This window comes from Stegodyphus dumicola, chromosome X2 (genome assembly GCF_044657685.1).
Source record: "Stegodyphus dumicola isolate Sdum_Otavi_A_Nest chromosome X2, ASM4465768v1".
In the NCBI taxonomy this organism is placed as follows: domain Eukaryota; kingdom Metazoa; phylum Arthropoda; class Arachnida; order Araneae; family Eresidae; genus Stegodyphus; species Stegodyphus dumicola.
The window spans coordinates 116,793,536-116,808,121 of record NC_140781.1 but is presented as its reverse complement, the minus strand read 5'-3'; the positions used below and the strand labels follow the sequence as shown (position 1 = coordinate 116,808,121).

The following is a 14,586-nucleotide window of genomic DNA, read 5'->3' as shown; positions in this document are numbered from 1 at the left end:
TTCCAGAAGGTTCTCCATCAGCCCATGGCATATCGCCAATTCTGTCGCCAAATGGACGATCTCTCGCCAAATGTGGCAACCCTGCCTTCCTTGGTCGTTTTACGGCAACCCTAAACTGCTTTGCGGGGAAGCCATCTCACCGCGCCTTGACATTTCGTAACAATATATTGGAAGTGACTAAAATAAATTATAAATAAAGTATTACACATACGTAAGCAAAAAATATTTTGTTAAGGAAGAATTTAAAATTTGAATTAATGTTTTTTAAATTTTAGCAATAATTTAAATGATTAATGTTTTTTAAATTATAAAATACGGAAATATTTTTAGAAACCTAAAAGAGGAGCATATTTTAATACAATATCAATGATTCAATAATTAATATCTTCTCAGCAATAATTTAAATGCATTTATTTAATGCAGTTAGGTTAAGAAGTGTTACAATAATAAATTCTATATATATTTTATCGATAAAATTTTATTAAAATGAGCATAAATATTGGAAAATCCGATTTTGAATAATAATACAAAAAATCTTTTCTTTTTGTTTGTTTAAATTATTTTCTTGAGCTGTTTTTTAATTGTGGGATGATTGTTTTGCACCTTCATGTTTCCTTTTATTTTTCTTTTAAGGAATTTTGACTGATATTTTTTAATCATTATTTCAGCTCTGGAGATAAGGAACATCAGATTTTCAAAGCATCTTATGCGTGCTATTATTTGGATTAAGCTAGAAGACTTTCAGCCCTTCACTTCGGCAAAATTCATCTTAATTAAAACATAATTGTATCCACCTTTACAGCTTTTAATGTTCTTCTATATCAACTGTAGGCTTAGACTTTTGTGTTTGTCAGCGGATATACTATTAAAGTAAATGTTTCTTTAAATTTAAATCTCTGAACACTGCTAGCAGACCTATTTTGAAAGGTAATTCTTTTGCGTGCACTAATTTTCACGCAAATCAATCATAAAAATGAGTAAAAATACTGATATAGTTTGATTTAAAGTCTAATGCAAATTGATCCTTTAAAAATTGTCACTTTAAATAAAGGTTATAACTCTATTAGTTTGTTTCTTAATACCTTTTAATTTACTAGCTTTCGATATTCCATCTCCTTTCAAATGGCGGACATTTGTCGGAATAATTAAACCTTTAAATACATTATGGGAAGACTTTTTTTGGAAGGTTAATTTTATCTTACCTCATACATTAAAAGGAAGAAAACAGGTAAATGTTTTTTTTTTTTTTTTTTTTTTTTTTTTTCTCCGTTAAACAGGGGAGTTGTCTTTTGGGAATAAATGGATAATATTTCTGGAAAAATAAAAATGGATCATGTTGCTACAATAATTAGGAAAGATGTGGAAAATCATGAAAATAACCAAAAGTTTGTATATATAATTTATTTGATGAGCGGGAATTTAAATCATATTGGCTAACAGAATGAAATCATATAAAAAGGAGATGAATCAAATGATTCAATGGGCAATAGAACGTTGATGCCCATAAATGCTATTTATTAGAATTTCTTTTAAATAAACAGCATTTTTTCTCCCTCTTTAGCGGAAAGGCTTTTCTTTTTCTGAAAAACAGACCGCCATGAAGAAATTTTCATGGATTTCATAGCCGAACAAAACTACTCAAAAGAATATTTAAGCAGATAAAAAAAGATCTGCTTATTTTACTTTTAATAATTGCTTCAAATATCATATAGAAAAACTCTACGTTTTTATATCAATAAAATATATCTTTTGGTAATATTTTTCTGTTTTTTTTTTTTTAATTTTTTTTATTTCTTTATTTTATTTTTTTATTTCTTTATTTTTTTTTTTAAAGGCTTAGCTATTCTGTTTCCAGGAAATTTGAAATAAAATATTGCCATTTCTTATCCGATGTCTTTGAACAAATGTAACAATTCATAAAATCATTTGTTTACTGTTATGCAAGGTATCGTTTCCTTATAAGGGCACATTGTATCAAAATTTAATAATTCATAAAAAAACTATTCAAAAATAACAAAAGATATTAAGTAATTATTATATGTTAAAAATGCGTACTTTAGAATCTTAAGTAACAGTTCAAATGTAAGTAAAATGTAAACTTTCGCTAAAACAAATTTATAATTTTATTTTTTAAATTCTTAATTTTTACATAATAGCTTATTATGTAATAGCTCCGATTAAGGACGTGTTTTCTGACTTAGCATATTCATTTAATGAGCTGCATATTTTTTAAAAGAAAACAAGTAAATCATAAGCGAAATTTTAAATAGATTTTTTCTTTTTAACTGTAACTGGCGGAAAGACGGATAGGAATGGACTTTTAAATTAGGACAAAGAAAACCGAAGTTATCTATTTACAGTGATAAATGCTTCTGTGGAAGACTTCTCGTTCGAAACAGGCCCATATTTACATTACACACGTAAAAACAGAGAAATCGATAAGAAAATGCATGTTGTTAATAACGGAAAAATGAAGAATAAATTTAGTTAGCTGTAAGCAGAACATGCGTACAATACCGGTTACAGTAAATATTATTTTTCTTTCAAACAAGAAATTGCACAACTTAATCTGAAAAAATAAACACTATTCGTTCTGAGAACCTTTTAGGAAAAACTTATAAATAATAGTTTTTTCTACGAACAAACTGATTTTTCTAATCCCGTGTTTTGTGCCACCCTAGTGTCGAAAAATACGTGTAATATTCCGGTTAAATTAGGTATCAAATGAACTTAGATACAGAATACATAAAATGCTATGCAATAATTAAACTAGAAGGTCACTGTTACAAAAAAAAAAAAAAAAAAAAAAAAAAAAAAAAAAATCATAAAATTTCGCAGATTTGGGATTTGAATCCACATTATAGTTGGCATCTTTACCTTTTACTTTACCCTTTTCCACAGTTAGTTAAATATCTAAATTACTTACCAAGTGGTATTTCTCTGGAACATGTGAATAAAGCCATGTAACAAATAACGAAGAGAGTATATTCCAAATCCATAACTGAGATTTCCGTGCTTATTCTCCTATCTTACAAAATGACTGATATTCTTCTATAAACATTCCAGTTCCATAGTTTGTTTTTTCTTTCATCGGCAAAACTCTTCCAATAAACTATATACAAAGAGTGATACAAATCTTTGAAATGTAGTAGAGAGTAGTCATTTACTGATTTCCTTCCCCCCTGCTTTTAAAAAATGCAAACGTATAAATGTTTATTTACTACTACTTATACCACGCTGCGAGCGGTAAATTCACAACAGATACCTTGAACATGACCAGCGTAGATCAGAGGAAACTACAGGTCTATGACGAAACAAACTCAGGCATCATTATCCAAAAGAGTTTGACATCCCACCTTTATTTTGTTTTAACAAAACCCTACGCGCGAACGAATAATGGTGACCGCTAAACTTCCGACATCAACCTTGACTGTAACTTTCTCTTTCAAGCCTTTTTTACTTTAAAACATTAACATTTCCCGCACGAATAACAGAAACAGGTTATGCAACTTGTTTCCAAACTTTGAGTATTCCCCCCCCTTTCCAGCGTCGAGCATTAGTAACACCATCTATCGACCAAGACTGGAATAAAACATAATCGAGAAGATAATTTTTGAAATAAATATTATCCTAAGTAAAATGATAATGTAAAACTTTTGAATCCCTTTGTATAGGTGCGTTTTAAATTATTAAAGGGAATACAATAATTTTAAATGGCAGATAGCCCTCACGTGCTTTGCAAAAAGCTAAATAAACATGCAATAATTTAAAAAGATGAAATATTCATTCTATTTGGAGAAATCACTTCGAATAGAATCGAATCACCAAGAAGATGCGTTGTTTAATTGCTGCATTTAAAATGACATTATCAATTAAAAACATTAATTTAACGTGAACAAGACAAGCGGCAGAACAGCAGGCGGTCAGCTTCAAAGGAGGCTATCCATATTCAAGTAAGCAAATCATTAAGTTATAAGTTCAAGTAAGTTTATTACTGTTTAATAAACTGAATAAATAAAATTGTTCAGTAATATTAAACTAAAGAAGTAAAAATATTATCAAAAGAAATCAAATTGATTATTATTAAAAAAAAACCAATAACTTAAGTTTTGTGAGAGGAATGAAAATAGAGGGAAATGCTAGTGATGTATAGAGAAAATATTTGGTAGGCAGTCATAGAAAAATTAAAAACATTATGCTTACTGATTCAGAAATCAAACAACAAAAATCAGCGTTAATTCACAAAATTGTGTCATTATTGTGTCTTAATTACATTATGCTTAATTAGTATTTTAAAAGAACTCATGAAAAAAAAAAGAATTTATAATCAAAGGCTCTTCAATCCAGCCCCATGAAAGCTCCAAAATTTTACAAAATAAGAGGAAAAAATAATTAAGCAATCTTCTAATTTTTTTTTTTTTTTTTTTTTTTCAAAAAACGCTCAGTGCTTCCAAGTGATTAGTCTAAATATACTGAAAGCATTAATTAGAAATTCCAAAAAAGTTCAGTAGAGATCTTGTCTACTGCATTAACTTCCTGTCTTTTGTTATATTAAGTTATTTCTGGAACAATTCCTTTTTTAGTTAACTACTAGCCAGTCTTTATGTATCTCAAAGAAATACCAACTTCAATAGCTACTAAAAATTATCTTAGCAATATCTCAAAATCTGAAGAAAAGTATAATATTAAAATAAAAAAATGTGAAGTTTATTAAACCACAACCTGGGCATTATAAGTTAAAACGTTGACAAGTCCAGTGGCTGGCCTTTTAAAAACTGGTAACAAACAAGCTAAGTGACTTAACTCTAAGGGGAAAATTAAGTGTTAAGCCGCATATCCTTGTGATAACTTCTTGATTAATTCAGCAATGTTATAATCCAAGTTGACCTAACAGTGGTCGAAATAGAGTTGATTGCTGACTATTAGTAGTTCGATCATGTCCATTAGTATCAGCTGGGGGCCAATATTTTGGATAACTAATTTGGATTATATGATTAAAGTATGATAAAGTACGTTACGGTCAGTTGCCTGCGGGTAAGGATGCTTTCGTGGAGGTCTTTCTGTAAGCATTTCGTCAGTATTTATGTACATGGGGCTATAGCTCTTAAATTGTAGGTTGCAGGTGCTTCCTAGCTACATATATGTCAAGGCGAGTTATTGCCCAAACAAGAAATAAAGATTAACTAAATAACAAGAACTAATTGTTTATTAACACTCAGGGCCTGTGACAGGCATTTTGCCGCCCGATGCAATCTCTGCGAGAAATAAATTCCACTGGCCGGTGCCTCCGTAATTTTCAGAGATTTTGTCGTCCGTTAATTTTTGTATCTAGTGCCTCTACTAAATTCTAAAAATTTTGCTGCTCGGTGTTTCTCTAAATTCTAAAAATTTTGCCGCCCTTAAATTCTGTCGCACGGCGCGATTGCATCGACTCTGTTAATACTACACTTAAGGTTAAGATAAAAATAAATGCAAGACGCGAGACGTTCAAATTCAACTAAATACACAACTGGCTAACAACCTGTAAGAGTTCACAAATATAGCTGCTCACTCATTTAGGCACTAGAATGTTCTTATCAATGAATGTTAACACTCACTTATTCCCTAGATGTCATTACCGCGTCGAACCCAAAACATTGCGGAAAGAATATTTTCAACAACAAGAAGCTAATTCACCATCATTAACTACTTCTTATAAATAAGTATAAGTTCTGTCATGAAATCACAGTATTTAACGTTACTCTCGCGTAATTCATCCTTCTGGATTGAACGAATCATTATAACGGATACTGAGAAGAAATAAGCAGTATGAAAACTTATTTATTAGGAACAAAATATAATTGCTATAAGGGAAATCACAAAATGCCTTACAAATTGGTAGAGATTCAACCCGTGGTTGAATGGCCATGAGCGCATCCAACACAGAGAACCCAGTGTAAACCAACTCATGTTTTTCGGCATTAGCCACTCGAGCATTGATTGGCTGGAAGTTAGTTAAAGTTACATGCAAGCGAGCTAAGTACAGACAATAACTGTCGTTAATGTAAATTTTGCAAAGTTTGCCCTAGAGCGAAATATGACTTGAATGATCCACATGTAAACTTCAGAACATAAAATTTTTGGGAAAGGGAAAATTTATTTGTAATGCACAAATTAAATTATTAAAACAAACGGGGGAAAAAATCTGAATGGTTTCAGATTTTAAATTACGTCCAAAGGTGCATTTTTTTAGCGTTTTGTGTGTTACCTTTATTTATTAAATATTATATTATTTGCACTTAAACCATAAAATTCAGTTTAACAGCAATGTCGCAAAATAATTTTAAAATGAGCATACCTTTAGAATTTCCGATATACAGTTCTGTGCGCTGGAGATAGAAAGGTTGCTTTTCCCCGTAGAATGTTGCCTTTGCTCGCTTTTAAATCGTTGAGTTTGTTAATCAAAAATTCGTTAAAGTTTTACAAATTATGAAATTGATAATAAAACAAATTGCAGATTTCAAATTTGGGCTTTCAGATGCCCATATTCGCAGTAGGATTACGTCATTCAAAATTGAATGACTCTAGGTACTGTTGTTTAATCACAATGCGAGAAACATACATACATTTACGCAGATTCTTCATTATTTAATTTCTTCAAATATAATACAGGGCAATAGTATTTGGTGGCAACGATTTGAAAAGTGACACGCCGTTTATAGAGTTCCGAAGCAAAATCGCAAAACGAAAACAATAGTCATTCAGGGACAAAGCCCCTTTGGACTAAAAATTCTCTGTCACAGAGAGATTTGTCATATTTCTTAAATGCTGCATTTCATAAATATTTTTGGTAATGAAAACTTGAGATAACATATATTTAATCTGTGTGAGAAAATTATTCCGTTAATTGGTTAGTTATTTCAAATAAAAATAAAAAACTGAGGCAATGTGATCATCTAGTTTTTTTTTTTTTTTGATAAAATTCTTGAGAGACAAAATGATGACCTAATTATTGCTAAGGTAAATTTAATATAAATTAACTCTAAAATATATACACTGAATCATTATGTAAAACATTCTATAATATTTGGAATTTCGAAAGTTTGTGAGTAATAACTCAGTTTATTTATTAGGTGACAATTTACTTGTAGGCATATTTTCGCGACTCAAAAAAATGCACTATTGACATCTGTCTCTGTTAACAATCTTTCTTTCTTTAAAACCATTTTTGTTATTTTCTGGCATTTGCTTCTATCCTACCAAGATTACAAATAGTATTACCTCGTATCTAAGTTCCTTACGTTTTTCTCATTTAAGCTAATAATTTCAGAAAAAATAAATACTTTCATACACAGCTTTCCTTTTTTTTGTTCATAGTTGAGATTTTTGTTTATCTCTTCTACCAATTCACTTTTCATTTGTTCACTCCAGAATTTAGAGAAGAATACCTAAATAACACAGAGAGTAAAAACAGTCGGAATTACAGAAGATGAAAGATTACTTGATTCACCTACCCGAGACTTAAATAACACCATTTGACTCGGACAGCGGATGTTGATGAGCTAGCTAGGAGTAACTACTTAATTTAATTAAAATGAGAGACATGAGTAGACGTTTCCTACATATTTTCAATTAATTTTGATGACTCTGCGTATAGTCAATTAACTTGTTTATACTAGTTTTCAAGACGCAGCTGTTAAATTTCTTATGCCAATTTGGTATAAGAGTCAACCAATCAGAACGAATGAGCGAAATCGATTGAGCGGGAAAACAGCGTGAAAGCTGTAGACACATGAAAGCGTGCGAAAATTTAGCTTCTCGAATTGGCTGAGGTGTAGACCAGTCTCGCAGGTGTAAACGGAACTCCTGCATTTTTTGTCTTATGACTATGCCTCTATGACATTTATACCACCATCTGAATGGAGCCTAATGCAACAAGTCAGCTTCCCTTATCAGATCTTCCCCCAAAATAGCCTCTAACACATAGCCTTCGTTTGCTTTGACATGATTAAGTAAACAAACAATAAGATCGCTTTCAGTTTTAAGAATTAAAATACGGTTAGTCTATATTTTAAGGTACCCCTTGGATTATCGCCAAGTTGTTTTATTTATGGTAACCTGAGTAGTTAAATGTTATGGAAACCCTCTTATGATGGGATTAGTTGTAATGCGTGATTGCGGGGATTTTGACTGATGGGAAAATATTTGCAATGACTTACTTAGGTATGGATATTGGTTAGGAAGTACGTTGCTTATTTTGTGCTTTACACCGTAAAAGTGTCTGCCGATGGTACGATTAACCTGAAATTTCTGTACACTTTGCAACGATTGGGAAAGAAAACATTGACTGACTGGTGTGTAAAGGAAGATTTAAGTGGATTCGTTCACCTCTCAGTAAATTATGCAGTGAGATTTAAGGATTTTGATACCTGAGCTCATATCAAAACTATGGAAGGTATTTGGGGTGTAATAGAAAGGGATTTTCGAAAGAAATGCTACCTACAATCCAGAGTATATATTTCATTTTTACTTTTGTGAATTAATGTGGCGATGGCAGTATACAGAGTTGCATTCTAGTTTAGATAATTTTAAATAATTTCTGGATGCTGTAAAGGAATTCTGTGTGTCACACATATCGAAGAAACAGAAATTTTTAAATAAGGTAAGTCGATATCTCCTTTTTATACTGCGTAGATTGCATTATAAATAACATGTATCTCCACTCTTATGTTATTCCTTTGTTTAATTTAAAATGCAGTTTATTGAGATTATATAGTTTTTCTTTTAATTATGTTTTATTGCATTATGTTTTGGACGCCATTTTACTGGGGAAGGCATTGGACGTAAACAGGATTGGCGCCAAAGAACCGACAATTTTCGCCAAAGGATACCCTGAAATATATTTTAACCTAAAATACTATTTCCCCGAATACTATTTTCCCTTGTACAATTCAGTGTATCAAGAGTTCCCTGCATTTAAAAAATTTTTAAAAATATTTTTCATGTTAAAATGAAATATGGTTACATTCTATACGGCTGTGGCTATGGGAATACATTCTTTTAACTTTTCGATTGAGAATCAAATTATAAACTCAAAGGTATAATTTTAAAAGTGTGTTTTATTAAGTTTGCTTTTATAATAAATACCAAAGTTACTGTACTACAAGGTTTGCTCTTTTCGGAAAAAAAAAAAAAAAAAAAAAAATCCTTGAGCGAGGGACATTACTGACTCATAGTCTGCTCCAAAGCAATTACTGTGATGGGATATTAAACAAAATAAAATAATAAATGTAACTGCGTCTTCGTTTCTCGCACTTCTGTTAAGATAGTTGACGTCGCTGAACAAACGTTAGGAAGAGCACAACCTCGTTCGTCTACTGTGATATACATGATAAATATATTATAGTTGAAAAGTCTTTCAAGGGCTAGAAGATAAGGGACATTTTAAAGTTGGGAGACATATTAAGGGAAAAAAAAAGTTTTGAATAATGCTATATATAAATCTAATATATATCCTAAGTCGCGTTTTCGAGACATGAAAATCTATCTCCCCCTTTTTTTTGTGCAGAGTTTACAATTTCCATACACATTTCTAGTGAAGTTGGAACTATAATAAGTAATTACTTACTTACTAAACGTAAGATCCCCCACATGACTTGGTTAATTCTGTACTGATGATTAACAAGAATGTATCAGACATAATGATATCAGTAGTGTTTTTGGCATTTCAAAAGTAAGCTGGATAACCCAATTGCTGTATTCGAATTGATCAAAATTATTAGTCGAATTTTTAAGTAGCATTTACAATCATATTTTAAATTAATTGTCAATGATTAACTACAGACTTGTATAAATGAGTAAAAACTACACTATCGTCTTCCCAAGCCTATATTAAAATGCCCTTTATGGAACTGGAAAATTGAACCAAAATTTGAGGCTAAATACAAAAGAAGAACTGAATAAAATTACAAAATAGTACAAATTAAAAAAAATTTATATAGTTTGACTAATCTTCAATACATCACGTAAATCACAAGAAATGCATCAACTGAAAAAAAACCAGTAAAAAGTGGGTGTGACCATAAATACAGTAGAATTTTTGTCATTTCAACAAATTTGAATTACACTGTTTCACTAAAATTTGTCACAAAATTTCCTAAGCATGGGCATTTAGCTTTTGTAATGTTATCTATAATTATCAAGCAGTATTAAAATATTTTATTAAAAAATAAACATTCTATTTATACTATGTACATTTACAAAAAATCTGAAATTAAATATTACATTGTTTTTTAGGATACTGTAAGCGAAGTACAGAAATTGCAAATTTTGTTATTTTTCATCTTAATTTTGAATAACACATTGACTTGTAAAGAGTTAAATGCAGATTTGTTTATTAACCCAATTTTTTTTATAAGTGAATATTTGAAATGCACTGTTACAAGAGATTTGCGAACAAGATTCAAACATATGAAATTCAACGTGAATTTTTTGAAGCTAAGTTTCAGAGGGCTACTTTTAAAAATGAGTAATATTTATGTTCAGCAAAAGTTATTAAAATGCCACTAATAAGAATAATGAAGCATTATAAAAGGGGAAAGAACGAACACATTTATATACAATGAGAAATATATCATTAAAATTACAACAAATTACTTCTTATAATTATATCGAACGCTTTTAAAATGAGATGAATGCCAGCTATACTGATAACAAATAGATTTCCGCGCGAAGCAAAGATTATGGTCTTGCAGAACGGCTTAGGAAAGATCATAGGAGCAATTTGCAATATTGACCCACCACGATTTTACATAAATTCCTTCATTCCTAAGAGAACATTTATGGCAAACAACGTATCAGCCTTCATGAGTAGTATTTCATCAGCTATTAATATCATCGTTGCCGTTTCTCACACTTTTGTGTAGGTAAAATGAAATTTTTTTCACTTAGCCACACCAACACAAAAGAATAGCAAGATCTAAAAGGGTTTTCAAAGTACTCTGATTGAAATTTTTAAGTGTAATATTTACTAGCCAGTTGAAAAACTTGTATGTAATAAATGAGTAAAAAAAGTACCCACTTAAATTTCCCTATAAAATCATTTAAAATTTCATTTTTTTGTAAACATTAGTTTTTAACAATTCATCTCATTTTATAATACATCAAACGAAGAAACTTAAAGCTTTAATATCAAGGAACTCTTAAAAAATCACATCAGCTCTGTATTTTACTCGTAGATTATCTAGAAAAACAGTATCTGGAAGAGAGACAATATACACGTTGACAGTATGCCAAAAGTTTCTTAAAGTTACAGTACAAATGCTTACATACATCTTAACTTATACAAAACAATAGAAATATATACGGATATCTATATATACACATAAAATTTTTAAGATTATACAGAAGAATATTACTAATTAACCCTTACAGAAAATATCACAATAGAGAGCATTGTCTAAATCACCAAATTTACCAAGCATTAAATCCTGGTGAATAGTAGGCACTTTACATATGTGCTATTGCTGCTTCATCACAGAAGCCAAATAAGTTCACATAAAAAATTTATAAGCTGTACAAATACATTATTCAAAAATGAGCCAACAACATCTTAAAAAGTGATATATGCTCTATTACTGCTCGCATATACATTTCTAAAACTACAGAACTGTTAAAAGTAAACGCGTTAAATGCTCCTAAAAGTCCAAAAGTGTTAATTTTTTTGAAATATTATACTACAAAAATTGTGTTTAAAACTTCCCCCAATATGTAAATGCTATAAAATGATAATTACAAAAAATGGCACCTTTCGTCTTTAAGAAAAAAAAAGTATTATTAATCTATTTTTACTCGTAAAGTTAAGGCATTCGCATCAGTCAAAATACGTTTCTAGGTCTGGATCTTCTTTGAGTTCATTAAAGTAATAAAAAATAATGAACTAATTGTTTTTAAAATAGCCTGGTATTTTAAAAACAAAATATATTTACAAGTTTCTGTATTTAAAAAAAAGTTCGTGATCATAGATTATGGTCATGATAACTCTGAGGAGGCATCATAACTGAGCCTTGTGGATGATGGTCCATACCATCTGCCATATGGGTATGTAATGCAGCAGGCCTCAACACTTCTTCTATTTGAGGACAATGGGGTCGGGGACCAGGTTCTGGGGTATAGGTAAAAGTTAGACCCGTTGCGTAAATGATACCGTCACTGCGAACCAAAGAAACGGGAACCTATAATAGAAAATCAACATAATTAGGTATCGGTATTAAGTAATAGAAACTTTGCATATATAGCCTATGGTAAGATGGAAATTAAAAAATATCAGTAGCTCTTATTTTATAAATGAAGTAAATAATTTTTAGTACAATTAATATCAACAGTAAATCTGTTACATAAAAAGCAGTTTATTTAGAAGAATGTCATTTGCATTTTTTCTATATGTGAATATGCAAAGCATAATTCTTAGCCAATCCAAAAATCTAGAGAATAACTTGAGAAAAGGTGTTATGATCCTATTTGTATAATAGCATTAGTAGAGAGTTTCTCAAGTATATTGACTGAAAGAACCAAGAAATTGTTTTCATATTGCATGGAAACCTGCTTGAAATGTACGTTAAGCTTAATCAGTTACTGGTAGGTCTAATAATCCAACAATAAGCGCGAAAGCTACTGTGAACGTTTTTTTGGATGAACGTTCTTACTTTGTCCAACATGTTAGAATTAGGTTTTTATCCATTTCTTAGTTTCTGTAAAAAATAACTATATCGTTCTTTAGCTCATTTCTTGCCATATGAGTAATTAATTCTTTCCTTCATTTAGAACCAAAGAATTAATAATGCAGTTGAATATATGATAGATTAGATCTCAGCTAGCTATTTGACTCCAGAGGAGGAAAGCAACCTCTATGAACGGAGGCTATTAGAAGACTTGAACCAGATTCATAACAAAAAACCGAATTGGCTTCCTCTAAGGTAATGGAATATTTAAAAATGCTCACGAATTCTTTAAATAATAAAAAAAAACATGACTAACAAAATTTTTATTGTAAAATGTGCAACAAATGTATGAAAGAATTTAATTAAAATATCTTAATTTTCATAAAACATTTGGGAAAGAAAATGGCTTAACAAAATCAATGAAAATGTTTCAGATAACCGAGCTGGAATTTCAGTACATGATACGTTGTTTAAACATTGTCGTCAGATTAGAAGCGGTTATAAAGGCAACCTGATATAAACTGCCTGTAAAAAATTGTGCACAGTAAATCAGCTGTTCTCAACCTTTTGACTAACGCGTACCATCTAAACAAAAATGGAAAACATTTAGTACCACCACTACAAAGTACTACCACCACCACTACTCTTGAAAAAAGCTCAGATCGCATGAATTTACGAGTGTTAGAGAAAAAAACACAATCAGGATGTTGTGGTTTTAATTTTTGAATTTAATAGTTAAACCTACTTTGCTTCTTTGCGTACCACCTATTTCTCTCTTGCGTACCATCAGTGGTACGCGTACCATCGGTTGAGAACCCCTGCACTACATGAATAATATAAAGCGAAGTGCAGTTTCGAATTTCGCAGTACAGTTCCGAAAGCAAAGAGGGCCCACCAGCGGCCGAGCGGTGAAGTCGCTGAACACTGGTAGTTCGGTCCGAGGTTCGAATCCCGCGAACGGGCTGGTTGCTAGGGTGTTTTCGTGGTTTTCTCCATGTGTAACGTGCATACGAGCCAGTTTCCCTTAAAAAGTCCTCCACGAAGGCATCCCTCTCTTAAGGCAGATAGCCCCCGAGTGCTTTGCCGTAATCTAGTAAACCAAACCAAACCGAAAGCGAAGTACAAACAATTCCGAATTTTGAACCAAAATTCAACTATTTTATATAAGCCAAATAAGGAAAGGGGTAAATAAAATTCGAATATACAGAAAATTCAAGCAATATGAGGCGGTCCACTGAAGCTTTAATAGAAGTACTATATGCACCATCTGTACAAGACGTTCCTAAACTGGATTAACAAATACTACAGAAAACTTAAGATGAAAGTTTTAATGCTTCAGATGTTGTACATAGTGTCCTCCACTTGAGTAAAACACAAAGAGGGTTTAAACAACTTGTAGGGTTTATATTTATTTTAACTAACATTTATTTTAAGTTTAAACTATCTTTCCTGTCAAGCCTTACTTTCCCCTGGAACTGCCAATGCCAGAATATGTAAATTTTAGTAGAACGCGCAAGGATTCAAATTATCAGCGGAAGTATTATGATTTAAATAGGAAGGAAACAAGTTCGGGGTGTGATATTCTTACTTCACGAGCGCGGAGGTAGTTAGCGAGAAATTGAAGAACCCCGCGTTTCGGCCTATGTGCTTGGCGGAAAGTAGTGTTAATCGTTCAAGTGAGCTTCAAGTCTGCTGAATTAGCAGCGGTGTTGTAAAACGCGGTGAGTTAGTTATTTTAGAGAGCCTCGTAGTTAGAGTCTTGTCTTTAGTTTCTTTTCAGGTTATTATTTTTATTTGACAGCCGAGTTGGCGCCGTCTGTAAGCGTCAAGAGCACGCAATTGTAATTTTTACGTTGAATAAAAAGGGACTTAAACCCTTCACAAGACT

General features: G+C 31.3%; 2 protein-coding genes across 6 annotated transcripts in view; both read right to left on the bottom strand.

The window, feature by feature from the left end:
- Window positions 1-3,441, bottom strand: part of LOC118188528 (uncharacterized) — a 40,539-nt gene extending 37,098 nt beyond the window's left edge. Inside the window, exon 1 of the mRNA XM_035358974.2 lies at window positions 2,927-3,441. Coding sequence (XP_035214865.1) covers window positions 2,927-2,999 — 73 coding nt within the window. The 5' untranslated portion in view covers window positions 3,000-3,441. The remainder of the gene's footprint in view (window positions 1-2,926) is intronic.
- A 6,514-nt stretch (window positions 3,442-9,955) lies between these two features.
- The window catches only part of LOC118188529 (recombining binding protein suppressor of hairless-like), a 192,008-nt gene continuing 187,377 nt past the window's right edge, over window positions 9,956-14,586 (bottom strand). For all 5 annotated transcript variants that reach the window (XM_085809823.1, XM_085809825.1, XM_085809824.1 and 2 more), the window contains one exon: window positions 9,956-12,212. In XM_085809823.1, the coding sequence (XP_085665949.1) occupies window positions 11,997-12,212 (216 nt within the window). In that variant the 3' untranslated portion in view covers window positions 9,956-11,996. The remainder of the gene's footprint in view (window positions 12,213-14,586) is intronic.